This window comes from Epinephelus lanceolatus, chromosome 24, assembly GCF_041903045.1.
Source record: "Epinephelus lanceolatus isolate andai-2023 chromosome 24, ASM4190304v1, whole genome shotgun sequence".
NCBI classification, from domain to species: Eukaryota; Metazoa; Chordata; class Actinopteri; order Perciformes; family Serranidae; genus Epinephelus; species Epinephelus lanceolatus.
The window spans coordinates 18,471,959-18,496,833 of record NC_135757.1 but is presented as its reverse complement, the minus strand read 5'-3'; the positions used below and the strand labels follow the sequence as shown (position 1 = coordinate 18,496,833).

The 24,875-nt window shown below is 41.2% G+C and overlaps 1 protein-coding gene across 6 annotated transcripts in view; it reads right to left on the bottom strand.

The window, feature by feature from the left end:
* spega (striated muscle enriched protein kinase a) overlaps window positions 1-24,374 on the bottom strand; it is a 77,811-nt gene extending 53,437 nt beyond the window's left edge. The window contains exons 1-2 of one of the 6 annotated variants that reach the window (XM_078165954.1): window positions 24,359-24,374; window positions 20,494-21,048 (exon numbers count right to left, since the gene is read on the bottom strand). In XM_078165954.1, coding sequence (XP_078022080.1) covers window positions 20,494-20,875 — 382 coding nt within the window. In that variant the 5' untranslated portion in view covers window positions 20,876-21,048; window positions 24,359-24,374. Of the gene's footprint in view, window positions 1-3,222; window positions 3,909-11,741; window positions 11,868-20,493; window positions 21,049-22,820; window positions 23,237-24,358 lie in introns of those variants that run through there. The other 5 variants (XM_033616225.2, XM_078165955.1, XM_033616228.2 and 2 more) reach the window with 5 other exon arrangements.
* Window positions 24,375-24,875: the final 501 nt, after the last annotated feature.

Genomic DNA, 24,875 nt, shown 5'->3' with positions numbered 1-24,875 from the left:
TCATTACAAAATTACCTCAACTTGTCTTTTCAAATTCAGTCAACTTAAAATTTTAAAGCAGCCCGAACACTAACTTTTTAAAGTTAAAACAAATAGTTTCTTTACAATGTGCAAACCTCTTCAGTTAAGTGCACGGGAACTGTATGGCAATACATGAGCATGTAAGTTTATTCCTGACAATAGGAACAGTATGTGTGACAAAATAATCCCAACTCAAGACGTCTACTTGTTTTTACAAATTTTTCCAGGCCCCCAGGAACTGTGCTGAGCTTTGAAGACAATTTTCGTAGTGGCCAAACTGTGGAATTACAATTTCAGATTCCATTGTGTGATGCCATTGAGCCAAGGAAGACTTTTTCCCATGGACTTAGACTGAAAGAGCATTTGTAAATCAGTGTATACATTGTTTTTTTTTTTTTTTTTAGCTTCACAACCCCTGTGAAATGATTCGTTTCACTATATTTGATCAGTTTGGTCCAATAACATTTAGATGGTCTAGAGGAGTCGCACTATTAAATCATTTTATTCCTGTTCAAGTTAGCAGAGCGCTAAACCAGAAGACACCAGCTTGGCCAGCGAAAGCGTCTGGTGCGCTTGTTCTATGGGCCCAATGATGCAGAAGCAGTGGCCATCATCCTGATAACTTTATATGCCACACTTCAACATTTTTAGCCTTATGACCCACTGAGCAACTTCCAAAGGAATGACCAAGGTCCTGCCTCCAACGCTGTGTCCAGTTACCTTCGTACATCTGGTTTTTCTCCTAGTTGTCATTAATTGTCATGGGGCTTTTGTTCGTGGATGTGTGTGCTTTTTGCTGCTTTGCTAGGCGATACAAAGGCAATCAAATATAATAATATTTTTGACTACGTACCTCAAAATCAAAATTGCGACAATATTGTGGGGTTGATTTCAGGTGCATGTAAGTAATATTTACATGAGAAATTTGAGAAATAATCATTGGTAATGTAGATATAATGATGCTAAATTTGGATAATTACAAAAAGAGAACAGTTATGATTAGGGATGTGATACCATTTTTTCTTTCCCGAAACCAATTCTGATACTTGCGTATCAGACGATATTGAGTTCCGATCTGATGCCTTTGTGTTTATAAAATAATATTAATAACAAAAAAATTAACAGTTGTACACTACTAGCCCATTTCCATGTCAAGAAGTCAAACAACATTGGTAACACAGTGAAATAACAACAGCAACAAAGCCTCTGATTTATCAACAGACTCAACCAATGCAACATGGGCTACATCTTGTGCTCAACAGGCTTCAATTAATGGCTAAGAACAACAAAAACTCCTATCAACATTGATAAGTGGGATTAGTTTTTTAGAGAAGAGATTAATTGTAAGATTATTTAGTTTTATAAAGCCTCTAAAAATGTTGCTGTTTCATGCTGGATAACAAAACATCTCAAAGGGCCATGATCGTACTAGAGCTTGTTGGAAAGGTACAACAGTGACGAAGTTGAGGCCATTGAGAGTATGTTTCTAGATTGCAGCCTCCCAGAGATATTTTAAAAATAGTAAATAGAGTACTTTGATGTAGAATACCACGTCAAGGTCTTCTGGAGGTTTTAAAGTTTATTAATAAATAAGGTAGCATTAGAACTTGCTTATTTGCCTATACCCAATCCAACATTTTAGGCAGCACTGGAGGCATTTCTGATACCGGTAAAGGTAGTGGATCAACTCCAGTTACGATCTTACAATATCAAAATCTAGATGATATCTGGTCATATTTTTGTATCTATATAATAGATATCTATCTATCGATCTTACAGTCAAAGCTGGCGCCGTCAAATGTCTTATTTTGTCGATAAATAGTCCCAATTTATTTTCTCTTGATCGACCAATCGGTTGGTCTAAAATAACTGAATTAGTATTCAATGCTTTGGAGCCTTCAGTAACTCAATAATTCAGTTTTTAATCAAATTTTGTTTGATAACATCAATCTGGACCACAGACTTCTGAAAAACTATAACATAATCCGATCGTATCAGGATAGGATTCTGCTGAGAGTTGATAAATTATAATATGGAATCATCGCCCAGCCATATCTGTAACAAAGATGAATCTCTTAAAAGATAAAGATGTGACAAATTCTGGAGGCCATGTTCCAGTAAGTGTCCCTGCTGATAAAGCAGTTGGTAAAACTGCTTCTTGGACAGTCTGTCAATCAGCACCAAGGAGAGCTCCTCAGAATGACTCACTGCTTTGCAGCGGCTGGAAAGCAAAAGTAGCAAAAGTGCGAAGTGAAATGACTCATTTCACACTCATTTCCCCCCGCGTTTGCTGCACACTCCCCATTGGTTAATGTTTTTGTGTCAGGCAATTTGATTAACTGTTGCCTGGTGGGAACTGCTGTTTGACTCCGCTAGAAGCTTCCATCGTTTGTCGTGATCTCCATTGTTATGGCCTCAAGGCAATCATATCAGCAAAAGCCAGCCACAACTGGCATCCTTTTGAACAGGCTGCAATTGGCAAGTACTTCAAAAAATATTCTATGGGTATAATCCAAATCCTACCAGCATTATTCTCACAGATGTGCTGCTGGGAGCTAACGAACAAGTCTCAAGGGTTTGATATTGATGCGTTCAGAGGAGCCATCAGAAATCAGCGTTATCCTTGCTCACTTTGTAGCCCCTCTGACTGGCTGCCCTGATCCTCGTGTCTCCATGGAGTGTAGCCTACTGACACACTTTTCATCTGCTCCCAATTTGTGAAACCTGTTATAAGAATGACCTATTCTATCGCAAACCTGTCATGACTTCAATACCAAGATACATATTTAACAAACAGAATGTGTAACAGCAGAAATTTTGCCTGTTTGAAGCCATTAAAATGTATTTTTTAGTGTTCACGTATGAGCATCTGAAGAGATGATTTTTGTTGCGTATACTGTACGAAAATACATTTTTCTACCTGGCAACCACAGTTTTTCTAAGCTGACTTTCTTTGTCACGTTGTCCTGATTTGCCCTCAATTCATCAACAGATAATAAACAACAAAAGGTGGAAAACAGCAACACTGTTACCTGTTACAAACCAACACATTTGCTTTTCATTATCAGGTAAAGGGTGTGGCCTGACATGCCAATATGTAAAAACCTTCTTATTTCTACACAAAACAATCTGGATTAACGTTCATGACACAAACATTAAAAGCAGGCTGTTTTTTCTATTTTCAAAAAGGAGCAAACTCACCTGAAATCTCTTCTTGGACCAGATTTTCTTCATCTCTTTAAGTAGTGCTTCCTATCAAGCGTGCGATTACCTGTGGCATGAGCTCACAAAAACATCCCTACAACCCGAAAAAGCCCAGGGTGTGGCATCAACAACAACAATACACACATACACACACAAAAAAAATCAAGATTCAAAGCGGGATTCAGCTGCTTTTTGTGCATGGGTGTGTTTACGCTCCAGTCTGGCGGCAAGACGGGGAGAAAGAGAGAGAGGATGCAAATAAGCCGGAGCCAGGTGTCTTTGTGTCTAAGCATGTATCCGCTGATGTGAACAGCATCCCTCTCTGACGTAGACGTTGCCTTTAGAGGGGCAATTCTCAGCTGGTTTGTCCAACTCCCCTCCTCTGCCCGCTCTGCCTCAATCGAGAACACACTCTGTACAAGAGGAGGTGGGGGTTGGAAGTCTGAGCAGAAGGGGTGTGTTGGTCTTGATTGCAGTGATGAGAGTGGTGAATAAGAGAAGGAGGAGGAGGAGGAGGAGGAAGAAAAAAATGAGGAAGAAAACAACTGGCTTCAACAGAGCATATCTTTTGAAAAGCAGGAGTGTAAGATGATCGGACAAAGAGCAAGAATGAGGCAAAGAAATAGTCAGAGAGAAGAGATAGAGAGCAGAGAGTGGAGGCGAGAGCAAGAGAGGTTGGTGGGGAAAAGATTCACGAGGGAGGAGGCAAAGCAGAGAAGCTGGAGGAAGAGGCACAGATGCTATGATAAAGGGGCTGAAATGGCTAAAGAGGGGGGGAAGGGTGAGTGAAATATATCTGCTTTCTTAGAGCAACCCTCCTGAAAACAAACATATTCAAATCCAGACATCATTTTTACGCCCTCTGCCTCTCAGTCACTCTCCTGTTTTCTTTGTTTTCCTCTCTAAGGAAGGTAGCAGCCCTCAGCAAACCCCTTGAGCCATCAATTATTTATCTCTATTCCATGTCTGTTAGCTTTAACCAGTGATAGGGTCAAGGTTACCACAGCCTCGAGCAGCCGAGGGCTGTTTGGACTGGAAGAGCAAATATGTTCCACCTACTGGATGACAGCACGATGCATGTGCTTCAGGTACACAGCAAGCAGCAGCCATAATAAACACCTTTACTGTAAATAAATCATTTAGTCTATTAAATAGGCATGTCACGATACCGAAAAGTAGTCGATACCAGTAAAATTCCACATTTCTCAATACCTAAGTTAAATTTTACTATCTGTCCCTGATGATCTGCTTCCAACAGTCCTCGTCTTTATGGGTTCATGAGAACATGTATCAATATATAACCTATAGCAGTGGTTCCCAACTGGTCCAGCCACAGGGTCCAGATTTCTCCTTAGTCATCAGTTCCATGTCCACACAATTTAATACATTCAGTGTCGTACTTGTGTTTGGCCATGTCGTCGCGCTAGTTTGCTGTCTCTGTCAAGTAGCTTTCTGTTATTCATTCCCACTACAGCAAGAAACAGCACTTCAAAATAAAACCTCTGTGCCAGAAATTCACTATACTTAAAATTTCAAAAGTCACTTGCGGTCCATTCAGAATGGACCCACGACCCACTTTTGGACCACGACCCATCAGTTGGGAACCACTGACCTACAGTATATTAACATATTTCTCCTCCATTGATGTTGATGTTCAGCACTTGTACATGTAACGGTTGGTCTTTGCGGTTGGCTATCTGTCCCGCCCCCTTCCACTGCAATTGGACAGCGAGGTAAAAAATTGACAGTGAGGAGCACAGCATTTGACCTAAAGTTGAATGCTCTCAGCGACCAGTTGTATCATCATGTTTGTATCATAGTGTAAATTCGCACACTTCCCATTGCAAAAAATGTAAAAAACACACAGGCCTCAAGAAATAAACGCTTTCGACATTTCGTCAAGTGAAGACGGAGCTGTCGCTGCAGCTGGACTTGTTGCCATCTTCCACGTGTTGTTGGCGTCTTTGGCATTTAACAGCAGACTAGAACACTTGTAGGCATATATGGTGTCCAGTCAGGTCTGGAAGAATAGAGGCTTTTCACGCTGTACCTTCCAAGAGCAGAAGCAGGCAAAGGCAGTGGAGTCTCACCTCTGTCTACTTGCCAGCCGGTAAGAACATAGACAAAACTATGATGACTGATGTTATAGTAAGAAGTAATATTCATAGTGGTTTGTATTTCCCATCTTTGCTGAGCCACAGTTTTGTGAGGAGGGAATGAATTAAAGGCCTGTCCCAAATATAGGCCTACTGATTTCAGCGATTTAAGCAAATAATAGCCTGGGCTATTAATTGAATTTTTACAGTAGTTATGGTCAGGGCATGGGGCGATACCTGCAACTGCAGAGGCAACATCCCCCTGACACCTGGCCCTGATATCAAGTTGCTCAATGGCCCTCTCATCTGCCCACTGATGTTTTTGGCTTCTTCCCCAGTTGTTCCAGACAAACCTGACAGAACAGCCTGATTTTAAAGTCATCATAAGACTTTCGGGGTTGAGTAGATATCCTCCTTATGAAATTAAGACTGCAGGCATAGCTTACAAAGAATTTTGAATGTAGCACCCTCGTCTCTTCTGATCAGATCCTAACCCAGTGAGCTAGCAATCCATCATCTGATGGAAAGGATGCACTGGCTTGTTGTTGGAACAATACTGGACACTACAGGGACTTTTGCAACTCAACTGTGAGAAGTAGATGTAGGTCTCTGCTCCCTTTGTTTTTCTCGCTCCTGGAATGCACAGTGTGAAAAGCCCCGATTACATCAATGGTGCTGATGGTGCAAGAAAAATAACAAGTACCATCACGTTTTCAGATTTATGGCATTGCCTTGGTACCAAAGGGTTGGTTCTTGTGACATCCGTACTATTAAATGATGAAAAATATGGCAAAATGCTCATTTTCCAGTGCCTCAGAACGTCATTTTGTCTTGACGACAACAGTAAACAAAGATATATGCCATGTCACTGCTAGAAACTGGTACAAATAGGTATGTATTGTCACCTTATGAAAAAACACAGTATTTTTATCTCACTAAAGCATTATTGATATAATACTGATATCCTTTTTCACATAGAGGCCTGTATAAATCAGACAAAGAGAATATTATAAAACACTCTCCTCCAGGATGTCTGATTTGTTGAGCAAACGTGATGAGAATACGTAACTGCTTCCCACCATCCATCTACCTCCTCCTTCAAACCTGTCTCCCTCCGTCTCTAAAACACACTCTGACACACGTTAATTGTCCTTTCAGACACATCTGTGCTCCCCACACCTCCTCCATCAAATGAATCTAAAAATAATTATGGGCAGACCCAGATCTCACTCTGCAGCTAACTGCCCAGAATCCTCGTCCATATTTCAGCAAAGCTCCTCTATCCCTGAATGCTGACTTGCTCTGCTGAACGATGTGCTTTTTAGCATTGTTAAGTGAGGCATGTTACTGTTTATGGCCTTGTTAACACAGAATCAATATGTGAGATTTACTCTTGCCGTGAATCGGGAGTCGCTCACTGAACGATTTGGAATATGGTCATTATCTCTTTCTCCTCTTTTCCTTTTTATTTGATCATTATCACCCAGCTACAAGTTGTATTTCTCATCTTGACAGCATCCCAAACTAGATCTAAATTTACATAGTCGTCCTTGTTCTCTAAAGACAAACCTAGATGCAGTGGATTGCAGTTTCCAGTTGTTATTTTAACAAACCTCCCTCTCCTCACCCCCGCCCGCCTCGCACTCCTCCTCCATCCATCACCAGTGAGAGGCATTCGGTCCAGCAGAAAGTGCAGCAATCGATACCAATGCTTTATGTGTGATATGGGATACACCCCCAAGTAGCAGTTCAAACGCCCCCGGATCAATAAGCCCATCATAACAGAAGATTCCATGACCGTCATCCAATGAGAGGGCAGATACGGTGGTAAAGCTTCCATTTGCTTGGAAAAATCTCTCATGAGGTTGTTTTTTTTTATGCTCACTAAAAGCCACGACGACTCAGCTTCAACCAATCTCTGGCTGGGATATCAGCAAATATCAGCCATTGAGAAAAGATAATTAGATTTTATTCATGGATGTCTTTTATCTTTCTCTGAATCTGGTTTTGTTTGATGGCTCAGAAGGCCAAATTGTCCTCTGCACTGCCTAAATCTGCAGTAAACACAGACTTGGACATAAGCCAATCTCATGATTGACCTCCGACACGCCTGTGCAAACAAAACACATGCATTTCTTTCTATGAGTCTGATTTAAATGTCTCTGTTGACTCAGCCTGCCGAAAATCTGACAAAGTCGGCTTCTGCGATCTCAACACAAATAGAGAAATCATGAGACGCTAAATGAGCGCTAAAAACATTTCAGGACAGGTGAAATTCTGAGCTTGCTGTAGTTTAATTAGTTTAAAACAACAATGGAGTAAGCAGACTTCACGGAAACCCATTGATTTTGTGACAAAGGCTGCTTTCTGTGGAGCAGCCTTGATGGATGCCTTCCAGGCATGCAGCTTTATCAGCAGCAAGTCTGGCATAATCTCTCTACAACAGAAAACAGATTATGCTGCTGTTACATCACACTGTGATCACACTTTCTGTTTTTCAGTCCAGACTTGTTATATCAAGCCAGACCTACCATATCATGTGTCGACTTTACATTTGTAACCAGTCATCTGTATGGGAAAGAACTGGACTGGGAAACAGTGCGGTGCTCCTCTGAAGAATCCTCCAAGAACAACTTACTCACAAACAACATGCAGTCATATATAAACGTACAAACAATGTGGAAAACCAGCTTCCCCAACAACCAAATCATTTGTATTAATGCCGCACTATATTAGTCACTGCCTTAGCTTAAAGGGACAGTTCATTTCAAAATCAAAAATACATATTTTTCCCCTTACATGTAGTGCTGTGTTTCAGTCTAGATTATCTTGCTGTGAGTTGCTGATTGTTGGAGATATCAGCCATAGAGATGTCTGCCTTCTCTCCAATATAATGGAACTAGATGGCAATCGGCTTGCAGCGCTAAAAAAAAATGTCTCTTTCCAGAAATCATGACCCATTTACCAAAGATAATCCACAGACCTTGTTGTGAGCAGTTTCATGTAAGAGCTATTTTCTTTCTACCAAACTACACCTGCCAAATGTATCGCCACACAGAAGGAAGCGTGCATCTACTGCTAGCTAACATTACAGCTCAGGCGAAGAGAATGCCATTAATACTGCCATAGCCTGCTGTCAGGAGCCTCTTGTCCCTGAGTAGATGCATTCTTCCTTCTTTACGGTGATATGGTTGGCAGGTGTAGCTTGCAGACATGCCTACAGTCAATATCTCTAACCCTTAGAAACATAAACCAAAATCATCGAGACTAATAAATAGCACAAGAGGTAATAGGAACAATATCTATTTTTGATGTGGGGGTGATTTTGCGGAGTAATCCCATGTCCATCTGGTGATATTAGTGTCTAATGATGCTATACTTCCAGGCTACAAGACAGCCTTTATTCTACACCCTTAAAAATTTAATATTTAACACACTAAGGTCTTAAAATGATGTGTTATACAGTGATCCTCCACTGTTCTGCCAACTGTATCACCGCACAGAAGGAAGCATGCATCTACTGCTAGCTCACCTAGCACCACTGAGCTAGCTAATGGTACAGCTCAGCCGAGGAGGACGCCATTAATGTTGTCATCTCCCGCTGTCACGAGCCTCACATTCAGAGTAGATGCACCCTTCCTTCTCCACGGTGACATGGTTGGTGAGAGTAGTTTGGGTGTACTCATAGACGTCCCTATGGCCGATATCTCTAACCCTTGGCAACATATACCAAAACCATGTAGACTAATAAATAGCTCAAGTGGTAAGAGGAACAAAATGTTTTTTGATTTAGGGTGATTTCGCGGAGTAATCCTATGTCTAATGATGCTATACTTTTAGGCTACAAAACAGCCTTTATTCCACACCCTTAAAAATGGAATATGTGTTATACAGTGTTCCTCCATTGATCACATATATTGTTGGCAAAGAAAGGCAAATATTATAACATTAGGGACAAAACACAAACCCATGCTCAAAATTCTCCTGTGTTCTTGTAATGCTTCACACAATCAACAAAACCACATCCAAAAAAAAAATCTTGGCTGTAAATCAGGCCATAGATTTTCATCCACATCATAAACACACTCCTGCACACTACATTTGTGATTCCAGACCAAAGCACATAGCAAGTAGACAAGTGACACCACCATTTGGCAGCAATTCATCCGAACAAAGGAGAAAAACTGTAATAAAACTGATGTCTCTGTATTTGCTGCTCAAAACCCTTCAGAAGCAAATGTGAGTGCTATGTCGATTCAGTTCATATGGTGGTGGGGTGGTTTGGAAATCACATATGACAGCGGCCAACGTTGACAGTCACACTGTAACCCAATCCTACCACCTAATCCTCACCAAATCCCTGACGGTTCCTGTGAATGACTGTGTACCAGCGGGATGGAACACAAACACACCCTTTGCCAGATCAAACACCAGAGATACAGTGCTGCCTTTACCCTCATATATTGCCTCAGCTGCCTCATGAGAATCGAGCACCTAATTAATTGTACTGTATCCTTAATCCACTTTAACATAATATTTAGAGAATGTGAAATCATCAAGCAGCTATAGATCCTCTCCGCTCCAGTATGCCGATGTAAGCCGATCGCAATCCAGACCAGAAGACTGGGTCGATAAGAAACTGTGAGAGCAGGAATGCCTGCTGTGTGATCCATAACAAACACTGAGTGAGCAGACAAAAGGGTATAGAGTTCATCTGCAGGACATATACAGAATATAAAACTTTTAAAGGGGCTCTAAACAAAGTTCAGACCATTTGAGATGTCTGGACACAATACTCAACATGGAGGTGGCTTAGCCAGCAGCTTGCAGCTTTTGGCTCTAACTACATAAACAGCACTAAACAATGGCAACAGTGCTGACAGAGCTTATATTGTTAACCAGGGGGAACTAGATGGTGGGCGCTATCCAAAACAACACCGTCCTGATATCAGCTTTAACTGCATTGTGCAAAGCGGCTGCAACGAGCTAGCCAGTGGGATTCACACAAGTGCTAACGTACACGTGGCCGGACCTACTTACCACAACAAACTACAGAGAAGCTCCAATTACAACACACACAGAGGTGGCATGAAATCATTCTCTGCTGAGCATGCCATTACTCCACTAAATCTTTACACAGCAGAGAGTGGTTTGCTGCTGTATTAATGCTCTGAATTTCACATCCGAACATTTAAATATATAGCAAGTTCCAATTTGTACCACATAAATTTCAGGCATCTTGCATATTTGCATATATAAGGGGCCGTACACATACTGTGTTTTTTGCACCCTCAAATCCACGCTCAAAAGCCAGAGCGACGCTGCTGCAGTGCACAAGTGCTACCAAGCACCAATTTTTCAGAATGCAACAGCCGGGCTCCAAGATTAAAAGAGTTCAACTTTTGGAATGCAGTAGTGTGCTCCAGGTGTCATGTGACAAAGAACAACCAATTACAGCCAGCAGATATTTCTCCCTTCTTCTGTAAATATCAGTTTGTGGTAAATTTGGAGAAGACCATCATTTTAGTCAAGGGCTAAAATATTGTCATACTACAAAACAACGCCTGGAAGATGATCAGCTCTGCACTCAGGACTTCTGGTAAGTAGGCTATGATTCAGTGTTGATAATGGTAGCTTAGCAACCTCAGGCGCAACCTACCTGTGTGCTCTTGAAAGTTCACCTGAGCGCCCGACCTTGTGATTTTCAGGCGGGTAAAGATGCCCTAAGAGTACAGAATGCAGTTTCACATTACAAAACATCTTGATTTCATTCTGTTAAACATGGCACCTGTAAATGAGTTTTGGGAGTCTGATTTCAAATTTTGTTCTCTGGACGTTGGGAGTGGGATGACCCTTTTGTTTACGTCTGGATCATGGAGTGAGACTTCAATATCTGCAGTTTCCTCATTTACACAAGTACACAAGATTTACTCTTTTCTGGAAAAACAAAATTGTACTTGCTAATCCTCAGCTAGCTCTTCTGTATCTTGAGACCTAAAATGTCACTGCCACTACCATTTTTAAGTATTTTATATGTGAAATTTTGAGAGAATACAACAGATAACTTGAGTGTCTATGAGCAGACATATCCATATTCGCACTCGTACAAACAAGATTGTTAAACCTTAAAGTCCAGCCAACAGTAAAAAGCATTATCCATGTACAGCTGGGGCTTTGTACAACAATGCCAGGCGTAGAAGAGACACAAACTGAATCCAATTAAGCAGCAGCAATAGCGGCCTCAAGTGTATTACCTTGTTTTCATTTCCATTACAGCTGTTCCACTTAGTTGAGTATGCATTTTATCAATTCCCTGCTACAGTGCGATCCTTCTCTTACTTCAACCTGCTAAAGGATCCCCAACAAACCATTTCTTGCTGTCATAGTACATATTTTGTATTGACACCAGCTCCCACTCACCTCTCTGCTTCTTGCTTCTCGGCCCACTCACACCTTCTCTAGCACTCCTCAAGGCTTTCCGTGCATCAAGCAGCTCTTTCCGCAACATAGCACTCGTCTTCCTTTGTATGCTCCTTTAAAAAACAACTAGAAGGCTACTTCGGCCCAAAAGAACTTCTCATCCGTGTACGTATCTTCCAACAGGTCTTTTCCATTGAGACACACCACTTATAAACAAGGGAACTTCCTCAAAATGACTCCAACAGACCTAGTTTCATCTTCTCTTCAATTTTTTTTTTTAATGGCTTCCTCTGCAGCATGAAATGAGAAATTGGTGAGGCAAAGATGTGCCGTCTCAAGATGGCTGCTGGACCTTAAAACTTAGCCCATGTCTTTTTTGCCCTCTCCCTGTCTTCCCCCAGCGCTCCCTAACTTTGACTGCCAGTACCAGCAGTCTATTTTCGAGTCTTGCATAGTACAACCCCTTCAGTTGTACTGTACTTTCCCTTTGCACCCCCTTTCACAGAACGCCGCCCCCCCCCCCCCCCCCCCAGTTATAGCAGGAGATTAAACACACTGCTACACAGAAACTGAACGACCTTTGCTGTCCTCTGTGGGTCATTCTGCCTGGACTACGGGGAGTTTTGAAACTCTAGCATGAGGCAGACATGTTGTAATACAGAATTAAGGATATGCTACAACTGCACATGCATTATGGCACAATAGAACAGCTACAGGGACACCGGTAGGTTTACATACATAAGTCAACTATAGCTATAAAATGAGAGGATGTTTTGCCGCCTTGTCATCTTTACTAGTTAACAGTTAGCAGCTATAGACTGAGAAAAAATCATTTAATTCACTGTCCCGCTCAAAGGCTACTGGCAGGTACTGGCAACATTTAAGGTGGAATTGTTTCTTGCATGTTAGTCAGTGCAGTGAGTTGATGCTGTGAATCAATCAACACACCTTAAATGTCAAATTGACAATGCTGACCATTTCATTTGTTTTATTGAGGATGCATGACACTGGATTTTTTTGCCGATATTCGATATGCTGATATGTAACTACTCATTTGACCAATAACCTATACCGATATCAATTTATCCACTTTTTTCCCTACCTAATTTTAGTGCTACTCAAGTCTCTCCTGTAGTGGACTTATAATCATATTATGCATGCATACTCTGATTGTGATAGCCCACCAGCAGATACCTATGACGTGCCGATATCAGCATGCATCCCTAGTTTTTATTGTCTCTCCTACATGACACACACTTAAATGTCAAGTGTTAAAAAAATGTGAATGAATTACTGCGAAAATTCTGTTTCTTCACTTGAAGAAAAATAATGGCAAAGCATCATTCTGGTGGCTCAGGCAGCACTACAGCTCTAAGTAAACTTGCACTGTCTGTGCAAAGACACTTCAGACACTCAGCTGCTGTCACATTTTGCAAAGGTATGTAGCAATATAGTCTACCAATGTGATGGCTAACGCCAGCTGGACAACAAGGTCATGCATGTGAGATAAAACAAAAGACGAGACAATAGCTAATTAATATGCACACAGCACCCAACTGGACAGAGTGTGAGATACTTAAAGTCACAGTAGGTCATCCTGAGTGTTCTAATCTGTCAAAATGACAAGATTTTTACATCATTATGAAAAAAAAATCAGTCAATGGCAGAAAATATTCAGCTAACACAACCTCTGACTGAGTCTCCTTCCTGGCTTCTGCCATACAAATTATGTCAAGACCAGGTTCCTCCTCCTAATTTCACCCTCTTTCTCACATCCATCCATCCTAAATGTTCTATTCGTCCGTAATACAATTAAACTGTTAATCAAACACTGCTGTGATGTGATGTCAGTAACACTACACAAAGTAAACATGAGCAGAGACCTTTAAAGGCATCTCAGACTGCAAATGTTTTTAGGTGCCTTGTTTTCCGTATCATTTTGGCAAGTGACCCCTAAAATGAAACAATGCCAACCTGCAAACCCTCATCACTGGATGCATACGGCTAAAGGCTTTTGAAGACTGAAAAAAAAACTGGAGTAGAAATACACTTTGTATCTGCTCTCCTATCCTATCAATCATGTTGCAACCCCACAGATTTGTCTTACGGGCCCTGCTGGGGTCCAGCCCCGCAGGTTGGAAACCCCTGCTTTAAAAAGATGCAACAAATGTTATCTTATGAGTAACTGTAAGTCATGCCTGGTACGCTTTTGCTTGTGCGTCACAACATGACAACAATCGGCTATTGTAAAAGTAGCTTAAAATACCACAGGTGACTGATGTGCTGCTTTTTCAGAGCTCCCATCAAACTGCTCATCCGGCCTTTAGACAGCATGTTGATCAAAAGCCAGAGAGTGACGTCAATAACGTAGTCTAGACTTGTGACACAGCACTACTCTGGTTTCTGGTTGGTCTGATCACTCAGGGTGATATCTTAAAGTGACAGACCTGACTGACTGTCTGACTCACCGAATGATGCTCAAAGGAGCCAGAACAGCCGTTAAAACTAACTGCACACACATGTGCAAATACACACTCACAGGCACCCACACAAATACACATTCACTGACGCTGCCTGCCCCCACTGCGCTCCAGCATACCCACACCGTCTCTCTTTCATCACCATGACCGTGACTGAGTGTGACAGCGCTGCGTCTTGACCGTGGTGATGCTATAATTATCTGTGATGTCTGCTGGTGCAATCGGAGAAGGGGCCAGCGGCATCCACACATCACTAGAGCACAAGCCCTCTGGCCAGCACGGCACATACCAGGCCATAAATAACCATGAGGGGATATGTAGGAGGGAAGCAGAGGTCAGACAGATAGTAAGACGGCTAGAACTGAAAAAGTGGATAAAAACGAGGACATACTGGGGAAAAAACATGTTATTTCGTGGCCCTTTACCTGCGTGCCATATAAATATTAACATCAATCTATCAAAAGACAGGCAAGAATCAGAGACAGTGCTATTTACAAGTCCTCAGGGGAAGTCCAAGTCAAGTCCAAGTTGAGCCACAAGTCTCCATAAGCAATTATTTTCAAGTCTAAACACTAACAATTAAAATGACACGTCATGCCTTATAAAAACATGTCTTACAAATAACTAATTCAATGCATAAGCCTGAGAATTAAATATTCACAGCTATGCAAGCCCTGCCTGTTGATGTCTTGTTTATTTTTTAATGTTGCAGGATTTTACAAGGGCAATACTTTGTTGTTTTTGCTTTTAGATCAAGTGTTTGGATGCCAGAGTCTCAAGTCCCCAACAGTCAAGTCCAAAGCCCCTTTCACACATGCACTGCGCGCCTGAAATTATCTAAACATTACCCAGAGGAGCTGAATGTGAGAACGCGAATGTCTGCATCAGTCGGATTAGACATTAATCAGACTTTACATTGACAGCTCCCTAGAACAATGTCCGTGTAATGTCAGATTGAGCCCATGTGTGAATAGAGCAGGTAATGGTTCAGAGAATGTGTTGATGATGTGTTTCGCGCAAAACAAGATGACAACAAACACCTGAGGAGTAGAGAAGAAGAGTCATTTACATAAAGACAGAGATGGGAATTTCTAATTGGAGAGATGCAAGATTCAAGAACTTCTCTTGGTAACTTCTCACCGGAGCTTCACTGACAAATGCTACCCTTATCTCTACAAGGCACAGGTGACAAGATAAACTGGGAAATAACAGACAATCCATTCAAATCCATCATGCTAAAGTGAAGACCACTTAAGCAAATCCAGACATGCTATATGCACTTTTTGTTTGAACTAACTTGTTAGTTGACTTCATAACCTGCTCTCAATTATTTCAACTGCATTGAAATGGCAACTGAAAATAATATGTTTAAAGATCTAGAGAGGTGAGTAAGACATCAGGCATAATTTTACACTTTAGTTTTGAAATTTGGCCCCTGGCATCAATTATCAAGTAAAAGAGTATTGTTTGCGAGACAACTGCATTTGACTCGAGCCACTGCCCCTCCCTCTTCAACTTCCCTTGTGTCAACCACATGTAAATCAGTAAATCAAGCACCCTGCAGAGCAATATCACATACCCCTCATCTGCCGTCATGGACAGCCAGGTGATGATAGTGTTTGCCCTGAGCCTTGGCATTCTTTGTCTCTGTTGTGAAATTAAACCACTATTATGACATCTCAATTCAAGCAGTCTAATGTAGGCAATAACCGATGCTGAATACCTCTTCCACTTCCATGTGTCTTTTAAAACCAAAGCTCTTGGTAAGGGCAGAAGCCGAAGCCAAAGCCGAAATGACAAATTCAAGGATCAGCAACAGACTCTGTTGTCTATGGTCAAATTACGTACAGTCTACGTGACTATGGTGTAATCTGATTACTCCATAGAATTCTGCCTCCTGCACCACTACCCAGGCGCCACCTCTTACCTAAACCACACAGATTGTTTCCAGTAAGTGAGAACGTGTCTGGCACGGACGCTCTCCTGTTGCATGCTCTACGTGTGAAAGGGAAACTCCGCACAATGCCCGGACCTGATTCCTTGTCACTGTGCAGAGTTCATATGAGAAAATAGCTCAAGTCTACAGCTCTAGACATAAAGAGAACAAATGTACAACAAGAGACCAAAAAGGGATTCAAGCAGATTTAATTAAAATATGGACAATAAAGACATAAAAATGGACCCAAAAAAGCATGCTATCTGTACTGTCTTATGGCATTGTGAGATAAATCTGAACCATAACTTCAATCAAGCTGAAATTAGCAGAGAGAGTCAAAAGAAGAGACTATGTGTGACAGATAAAAAGGCCAAACCAAAGAGCAGAAATAGGTAATGAGGCACAGAGGTCAAAATGTAGAAACTGGCGCTGGATTGAAGTGAGAAGATCAAAACCGGGAGAGCGAAGACAGAGAGGTGCTGAGTGATACATCAGCTTGACCGTGTGTGCCAGCTCATAGTGTGAAAGCTGCTGACATGTGAGCTCAACTTTCTCCTCAGCCCAAGGCAACAAGACCAAGATCAAATCTATCCTGCGAAACAATGATCTAAGTGGACATTTATACCGCATTCTATGCATGGGAGTACGTCACTGAAATAGATGACGCAAACTCGTGAGGAGTATTTATACCACCGAAGATGTGAATATCCTCACATCTCTAAAAAATCTTTACAACAATTCTTGCTTATTAGGCCCTTAACAAAGGAGAAGATCACCCCTCAATAGCACCTGAGGTTTGGATATATTTAACTGTAGTTTCAAAAGACTGTAACACAATGGCACTGCAGTGCAATCATACCTGATTGTGCGTGAGCTGCTCTTTTTATCTAAAAAGAAAGCATATCTGGTGTTGTCTTTAAAATTCTTGTTGTATCCTTTGCAACAATAATATATGATTATTCAAACTGTTTTCAGGTAAGCCATTTCAGAAACATTCAATATGAATATCACAAAAAAAAGGAAGAATAGAGACAGATCAGAATGACGAATGACAAATATGGTTCTCGGGTATGGTTATCCTAGAGTTACTTACTGGGCCATGGAGGAGAGCTGAGCTCAAAGAAGCCACCGGAGCTTCACTGACAAATGCTACCCTTATCTCTACAAGGCACAGGTGACAAGATAAACTGGGAAATAACAGACAATCCATTCAAATCCATCATGCTAAAGTGAAGACCACTTAAGCAAATCCAGACATGCTATATGCACTTTTTGTTTGAACTAACTTGTTAGTTGACTTCATAACCTGCTCTCAATTATTTCAACTGCATTGAAATGGCAACTGAAAATAATATGTTTAAAGATCTAGAGAGGTGAGTAAGACATCAGGCATAATTTTACACTTTAGTTTTGAAATTTGGCCCCTGGTATCAATTATCAAGTAAAAGAGTATTGTTTGCGAGACAACTGCATTTGACTCGAGCCACTGCCCCTCCCTCTTCAACTTCCCTTGTGTCAACCACATGTAAATCAAGCACCCTGCAGAGCAATATCACATACCCCTCATCTGCCGTCATGGACAGCCAGGTGATGATAGTGTTTGCCCTGAGCCTTGGCATTCTTTGTCTCTGTTGTGAAATTAAACCACTATTATGACATCTCAGTCTAATGTAGGCAATAACCGATGCTGAATACCTCTTCCACTTCCATGTGTCTTTTAAAACCAAAGCTCAATTTCAAATAATGTTTTTATCTCCCATGTAGCGTCTCTTATAATTAAATCAAACAAAAATGACATGCGGTTTGGGGCTGTGTAAAGAGTGTAGAGGAGGAGAGAAGTAGCACCAGCACTTTGCGCATGCAAAAACAAATCATGGAAGAGATGTTCCTATTTTTCCACTTGAGCACCTGCCCTGCAAAATGTCTGTGCAGGGCACTGTAAGACATGATGATGATGATGCGGAGGATGGACAGGCAGGACTGCTCTTACTGAGGCCTTTCAAAAAATATAATTCATGTCTTGCATGCCTTGCTGTGTGAATTCATGCCGACAGGACGACGAGCCAGAGTGACAGCGTCCCACCAAAGTGCAATGCTGGAGATGTTACAGAGCCGCTACGGCAGAAATAGATGTTGTTTTTTTTAAGCACAGAGATAATCTTCACACCTTAATCCTGAACTAAGCACATATCATTTTACAAATGTTTTCTTATGCAAAGTTAAAATCTTGAAAGTTTCATCCTCAGTGACATCTAAAAATAACTATACACATACCATAACCCTCTTAAAGATCATTTTCAATGTAACTATTTTTCAGTATTAGTGAGCGTAACATTAACTGTTCCTCCAAAATGGAAGCAGACACTGTGTTTAACAGTCCACAATGAAATGATCACCTTAACCTCAACTTAATTTCAAACTATCGTATAAAACGCTTCAGGTATGAGATGAGCTTTTTGAACTGTGGTAATAAAACTAATCAGTTATCTAACAGTTTTTGTATTGTGTTGACAACCTTATTATTATATCATTATGCTGTTTGCACTATGAAACACGATACAGCAGCTGCAAACATTCTGACCAATGACATAACTGATGAGGAGTGCATACCGATATGTCTACTAAATCATGTATGCAGCCGAAGACAGTCCGGTGACTTTTAAAGTCTTGAAAGCGACTTTTCCCAGGCTTATGGGAATCTCCCAACACCTGGCTTAAATTAGACATATCCTCACGGTAGGAATGCTCTTACCAGGTGCCCAAACCCCAATTTCCTCAGCTCAGTAAACACAACAAACAACACCCAAAGGTTCAGCTGTGCAGCTAATCGAAAGCAACGGCAGGTGACACTCCTCCCCTCCAGCAAGTCTCTACTTACATCCACAAGCTAATTTTAAGCATCCCCCAGCTCTGCTCTGCAGACTTGGAAGACAGGGTTACCGTCTGATGATAAAAACAACATCTTGGATTCACAATTGTTTTGTATGGGTGAATTTCCACTGACTGGGATCATGTTTCAAGGGATCCAATGTGAAGTAGGGCAGACAAAGTTTTAGGAATGGCAATTAGTTTAACAGATTTTTTTTTCTATAAATATATTGGTGCACCAGTGCTTGTTGTCAATCAACTGGTATTCTGTACACAAAAGGAAAGTGTAAATGAGTGATCGGCTCATTTGAGCACACTTTGAAGAGTAACTTTGGTGTTTTTCAACTGGACCTTTTATTCCCAGAAACTAATGGGAACAATTAAGAAAAGAAAAGAAAAAAGGTCCAGTATTAAAAGTGACTGCTGCAGCCAGCAGCGGTGAAACAGGCTGCAATGTAACCACTCAGGGCAACTGAACAACGTCAATTTACATCCACTAAAAGTGCTTGTTTTTGACACTGGCAGGCTCACAAACCCACCAGACTCCATTCAAATAAACAGTAATTTTAGCATGTTTAGATCCAGCATGTTTTCACATCTAACTGGGTGAATTAAGGGATTGTTTTAACTAAACCAAGGTTGGCAATTGTTGGAACAGTAAAAAAAAAAACGAAGCAAGACAGCTTTTGTGAGTTTTATTTTGCTCCTGTTGACTTTGAGTGAAGTGTGTTTTACGATGATAAAATTACCATTTATTAAAATGCAGTCTGGGGAGTTTGGCTACTGTAATTTCAGGACCTTTTCTGGTTAAACAAAAAGGAACTTACTCTTTAACAAAAAGGTCTGTCTCTGTAGGAATCCTCTCCATAATGTTGTCAGACATTTAGAATAACAATCTGAACATGCCAGTTGCAAAAACAAGCACTTTTAGTGGACATCTGTTGACAGCACGCACATGCCTTAAGCATTACATGTTGCTGCCGTCTATGGACCACAAAATGTTGTTCCCATTAGTCACTTCGAAACAAAAACATGAGAAAAAAGGGTTCAGCTAAAAAATACCAAAGTTACCCTTAAAAGAAACTATAGTGTTAATTTGAGTTGCTTGTGAGTTGCTGGGGCAGCAGTAGCTCAGTCAATAGGGACTTGGGTTGGGAACCGGAGGGTCGCCTGTTCAAGTCCCCGTCCAGACCAAAATATGGAGTGTGGACTGGTAGCTGGAGAGGTGCCAGTTCACCTCCTGGGCACTGCCGAGGTGCCCCTGAGCAAGGCACCAAACCCCCCAACCGCTCGGAGCGCCTGTCATGGGCAGCCCACTCTGACATCTCTCCACCTAGTGCATGTATAGGTCCAGTTTGTGCATGTGTGTGTGCCTGTGTGTAATTGACAAACAGAGTGAAAAACTGAATTTCCCCTCGGGGATTAATAAAGTATGTAAAATTAAAAAAATTAATTAAATTAAAATTACCTTCTCCTAGGTCCATAACGGCCAAGACAGCACTGCAGCTTGCCTCTCCCAGCTCATTGGTCGCCATGCAAGTATACAAGCCAGCGTCGCTTGTGCGGCAATCGCGTATCCACAACCCACCTGAGTCCTGGGCTTCTGATGGAGGGAGGAGTTCATCGTTGTGGTACCAGGTCAGCAAAGGTTTTGGGAATCCAGCCACCGACACCCTTAGTCGGATATCACAACTTGTTCCTACTGCAGCTTTACGGAGTTTACGAATAAAAACAGGCAGCGTGGGTTCTTGCACTGCAACCCCATTGTCTGGAACTATCTGGTCCTTGGTGACTTTGGGCCTCTTGGAAGGGATGCTGAGATTGGGACTGGATCCAGGGCGTTCTGCCATCTTGATTTCTTTCAGACTTCTTTACAGACTGTATTCTTTATCTTGTAATTAACAGGGGTATCAAGATGAGCTGCAGTTACTGAAGGCATCTTCTGAAAGACTCCATTGCTTCAGTTATCTCTGGGCTCACAGGGAGTACAGAGGATGTTTGATCTGGACTGTTGCACTGGGGACTGTAATGACCAGAGAACATCAATCAGAATGACATCAAAGTTATGTTTAGATATTTTACAGTCTGACTACAGACACTGTTTACTTGAGAATGAGCTCATCAGATAAAATGACATCATTGTTTACATGCTCAAACGGCGTAAATTAACTCATAGTTACATTTATGACAAACAACCTTTTGCAGCTATACAAATAATAACATCCCATCCATAAAAATGACAACCTGTGAAAACAGTTGCATCAAGTCTTATGTTGCTCTTGAAGAGCTTTGTCAACTCTGAGAAAATTACTCAAGACATCAGTGGTATCACACCTTTGGCTTGAAGTCTACAAGTGTTTAACAAAGCTTGAGTCTTTATCCGTCTCTTGCAAGTCCCCAAAACATACGAGGGGAACTACACTGTTGGAAAAATCTTCAGCAAAGCAAGGTATTACGTTAATTTTCTCATACACACCAGACGCATCTGTCATTTTGATGGCAGTAGTACACAACTAATGTGACACACAGACATACGAAAACACTGTACGGTAGCCAGGATGTGAAAATTCAAGGAGTGAAGAGGGCATGTCCTGACACTTCAACCCATTATAAAAAGTGTCAAGACGCCACTGGTGTCTGGTCCCACATTAGCCAGGGTTGTTTTGAAACCTGTAATGTTATAAATTATAGAAATCTTTAGAAGGAGGTTGGAAGGATGGTCCTACCAGTGTTGGGGTAATGTGTGTTACAATAATATATTACATTTTAGCAGTAACAAAGTAATATAATGTGTTACTAACAGGATTTTGGGTAACATTACATTTACAATGTCTTGTAATGCATAACCACCCCAAATTAACTGTTAATTTTCATTATTTATTCATCCACAACGCTCCACTTCTGCCAGTGTTCCACCAGAAAAACATCCCCAAAAGTTGTTGTGTGTTATCATGTCATTATACGTTACATTGTAGGCCTAGAAAGGTGCCGGTGATCGGCATATCTGTGAGTGTGCGTTATCATATTCGTGTGTTTTCATTCACATACCTGCAACGTCTACATCGTATACCGTTCTGCTTTTGCTTCCTAAGGCTACTTGAAAGCAGCAGGGATAAGGAGCTGGTCTCTGGTTCACATCTGGGTGATGTTACTACATGTTTCCATTCATACCCAACACTAGGCCCTACAAAGGACTGAGGACTGACACTGAAGGCCTTGATTTGCTTCCCATCTCCTACTCACTAATATCTTTGATAACCGTTTCCATAGTAGTTCCTCTCCGTGGTGACGAACAAGTTACCACTGCTGTGTATTTGTCCTGGGGTTGTCACAATCCTGGAATTTCTAACTTTGGTACAGTACCTTAAGAAATATCAATATTCTGTACCAACGACGTATCTTTTCTTGGTTCATAGCAGAGAACAGCAGAATGACTGTCGTAAACTTTAACAATACGAGATGCAGAAAACGCAGCTGGTACCGGTGTATTGATACTGCTGAAAATGAGTATTAAAACTGTATCAAATATTCACAATCAATATGTATCAATACATTTTTGAAAACAATACTGACAGAGGTATCGGATCACAGGTTTTAGGCTCCCGGCAATTTCATTCATCGTTTTAAGTAATATTTAGGAAAATATATCAAACAATGGCAATCAATGGAATGCCATAATTACTTATCAAAGAATATATCATTTGGATTTTCTGTGTATGCAGCCTCATGATATCCAAACAAATATGTCTTGGCTTAAATAGACATTACTTGATAATAGAAAGAAATGCATCTTACCTCACTTTTGACATTAAAGCCGAAAGGAATCCCTTTGGACATCCCCGCAAAGTCCAAGTTAAGGTAACAAGATCCATGGAGCAAAATATTTCATCTCAAATCATTTGCTAAAGCCCGTGTCTCTGCGTGTCCTTTAGCGAGCACGGGCTGTAGGTGTAAGTCCACCCTAGATCATGTAGCATTAGCAGCCACTGCCATGGCCCCTTTCAACAGCTTTAACCCCGCTGAAGATTGGTGAGACAGCGAGACAGAGAGATCCTTCTTCCTAAATGTCAAACCTCTCAGGCCTTCTGCTCTGGTGTGTTTTCAGTAAATACCTTTGAGTTCTTTTTAAGAAAACACACTTTTAACCTTTTTAGGCTTCTAAGTACTTTAATCAGCTCATGTTATCTGTCTCTCTCTCCCTCCCATCTCACTGCTTCACCCCCAACTCCCTCAGGTTGGGAACGACAGCTGCACCACCACGGATAGGTCACATTTCTTGGGCTGCCATGTATGACCTACACACACACACACACACACACACACACACACACACGCACACACACAAGCTCCCTCACTCCAAGCCCTTTAGATAATGTTATCAACCAATATGTGTGTGAGTCTCTGAGTGTGTGTGTGTGTGTGTGTGTGTGAGTGTGTGTGTGAGACAGGCAGAGACAGCATGCGTGTGACAGTTGGAGTTGCTATAAAAAGAAAGTCTAAGAATAAAGACGTGACAGTGATTCATACAACTGTAGGGCAGTGATATAACAATACAAAAGAATATAAGTGGCTGGAACAATTGCAGTCGTTTCAGTCATGCTTAATACATTGATTTAACTGACGCACTTTAAGTTCATTTGTGGTGTTCTTATAAAAACTTTTGTCTTTCCCATACACTGATTTATTTGTGGTGGTCCATTACTATATTAACATTGACTGCTACATAGTGATTGTCTATTTATTTATTTTAATTTAAAATGGGTAAATTTTGTTTAAAGTTCCAGTGTGTAGCATTCAGGAGTATATATTTAAAAATTACAATTCAATAATTGCTGTCTTTTTGTTACCTTGGAATGAGCCCTGTATATCTACATAGGGAGTGGGTCCTCGTCTATGTAGATGGCCATGTTGTTTCAATGGTAGCCCAACCACTGTAGTTAGCAGCCCCTCCGCAACAAGCCAAACAGCGTCAGAAAAACTTTTTTGAACTGCTTTGTTCAGCGTTCAGCTAGACCTCTGTGGATAATTTGGCTCCCGGTAAAAACCTCCTGAACAATGAACACTGAAGGAATTCTAACTGGAAGAAGTTGTCTTCATTCTAACTGGGAGAAGCTGTCTCTAGCACCCAATAACACAGCAACACATTTTAAGACTACGATATAGCCTACAGCCCTGTGGTGGCAAGTTTTGCCTCCAGCTAACAAACTGACATCATTGTGACATCCGCCCTGAAAGGGTCATTATTAATCATTACTTCAAAAAACACAGAATCTTTCTCATTTATAACCTCTCACAAACCCAATAACACCTTAAACACAGACATTTTTTCTCACCTCTGCTCTTCAGTGTGTTGGCTTTGAAGTCGCACTTGTCCTGCAGATCTTCAAGGTTATTAATGCTCTGATCCACCACCTGAAGAAGAAGAGAGGAAACTGGATCCATTAGTGACATTTTAGCAATCCTGATTCCTTTTACTTGACCATGTTTCATCTGTTTCATCTTATTCCATGCAGTGTTACCTGGACTCTTTCTTTCATCTCCATCACTTTGTTGTCCAGCTTCTGTTTCTCCACCACCATAGCCCTCCCTCTCCTGCTGCAGACGTGAAGATAAGAACTTTATTTAGCTTGCCAGCGCACCCTTTGGTTCTTCCCTTTTTCGTCCCATGGCTAGGAGACTACTTTGCAGCAGGGGCACAGCAGGCTGGTAACTTTTATATGTTTATTTCAATCATGACTTTTTGTCCCCCACCCTGATCCAAGTCATTTAATATTGAGTATCTGCTGATACTCAGTCCGGATTTAAGTTATTAAATTCAGTCCAGTGTATATGCTTGACAACTGAATAGCT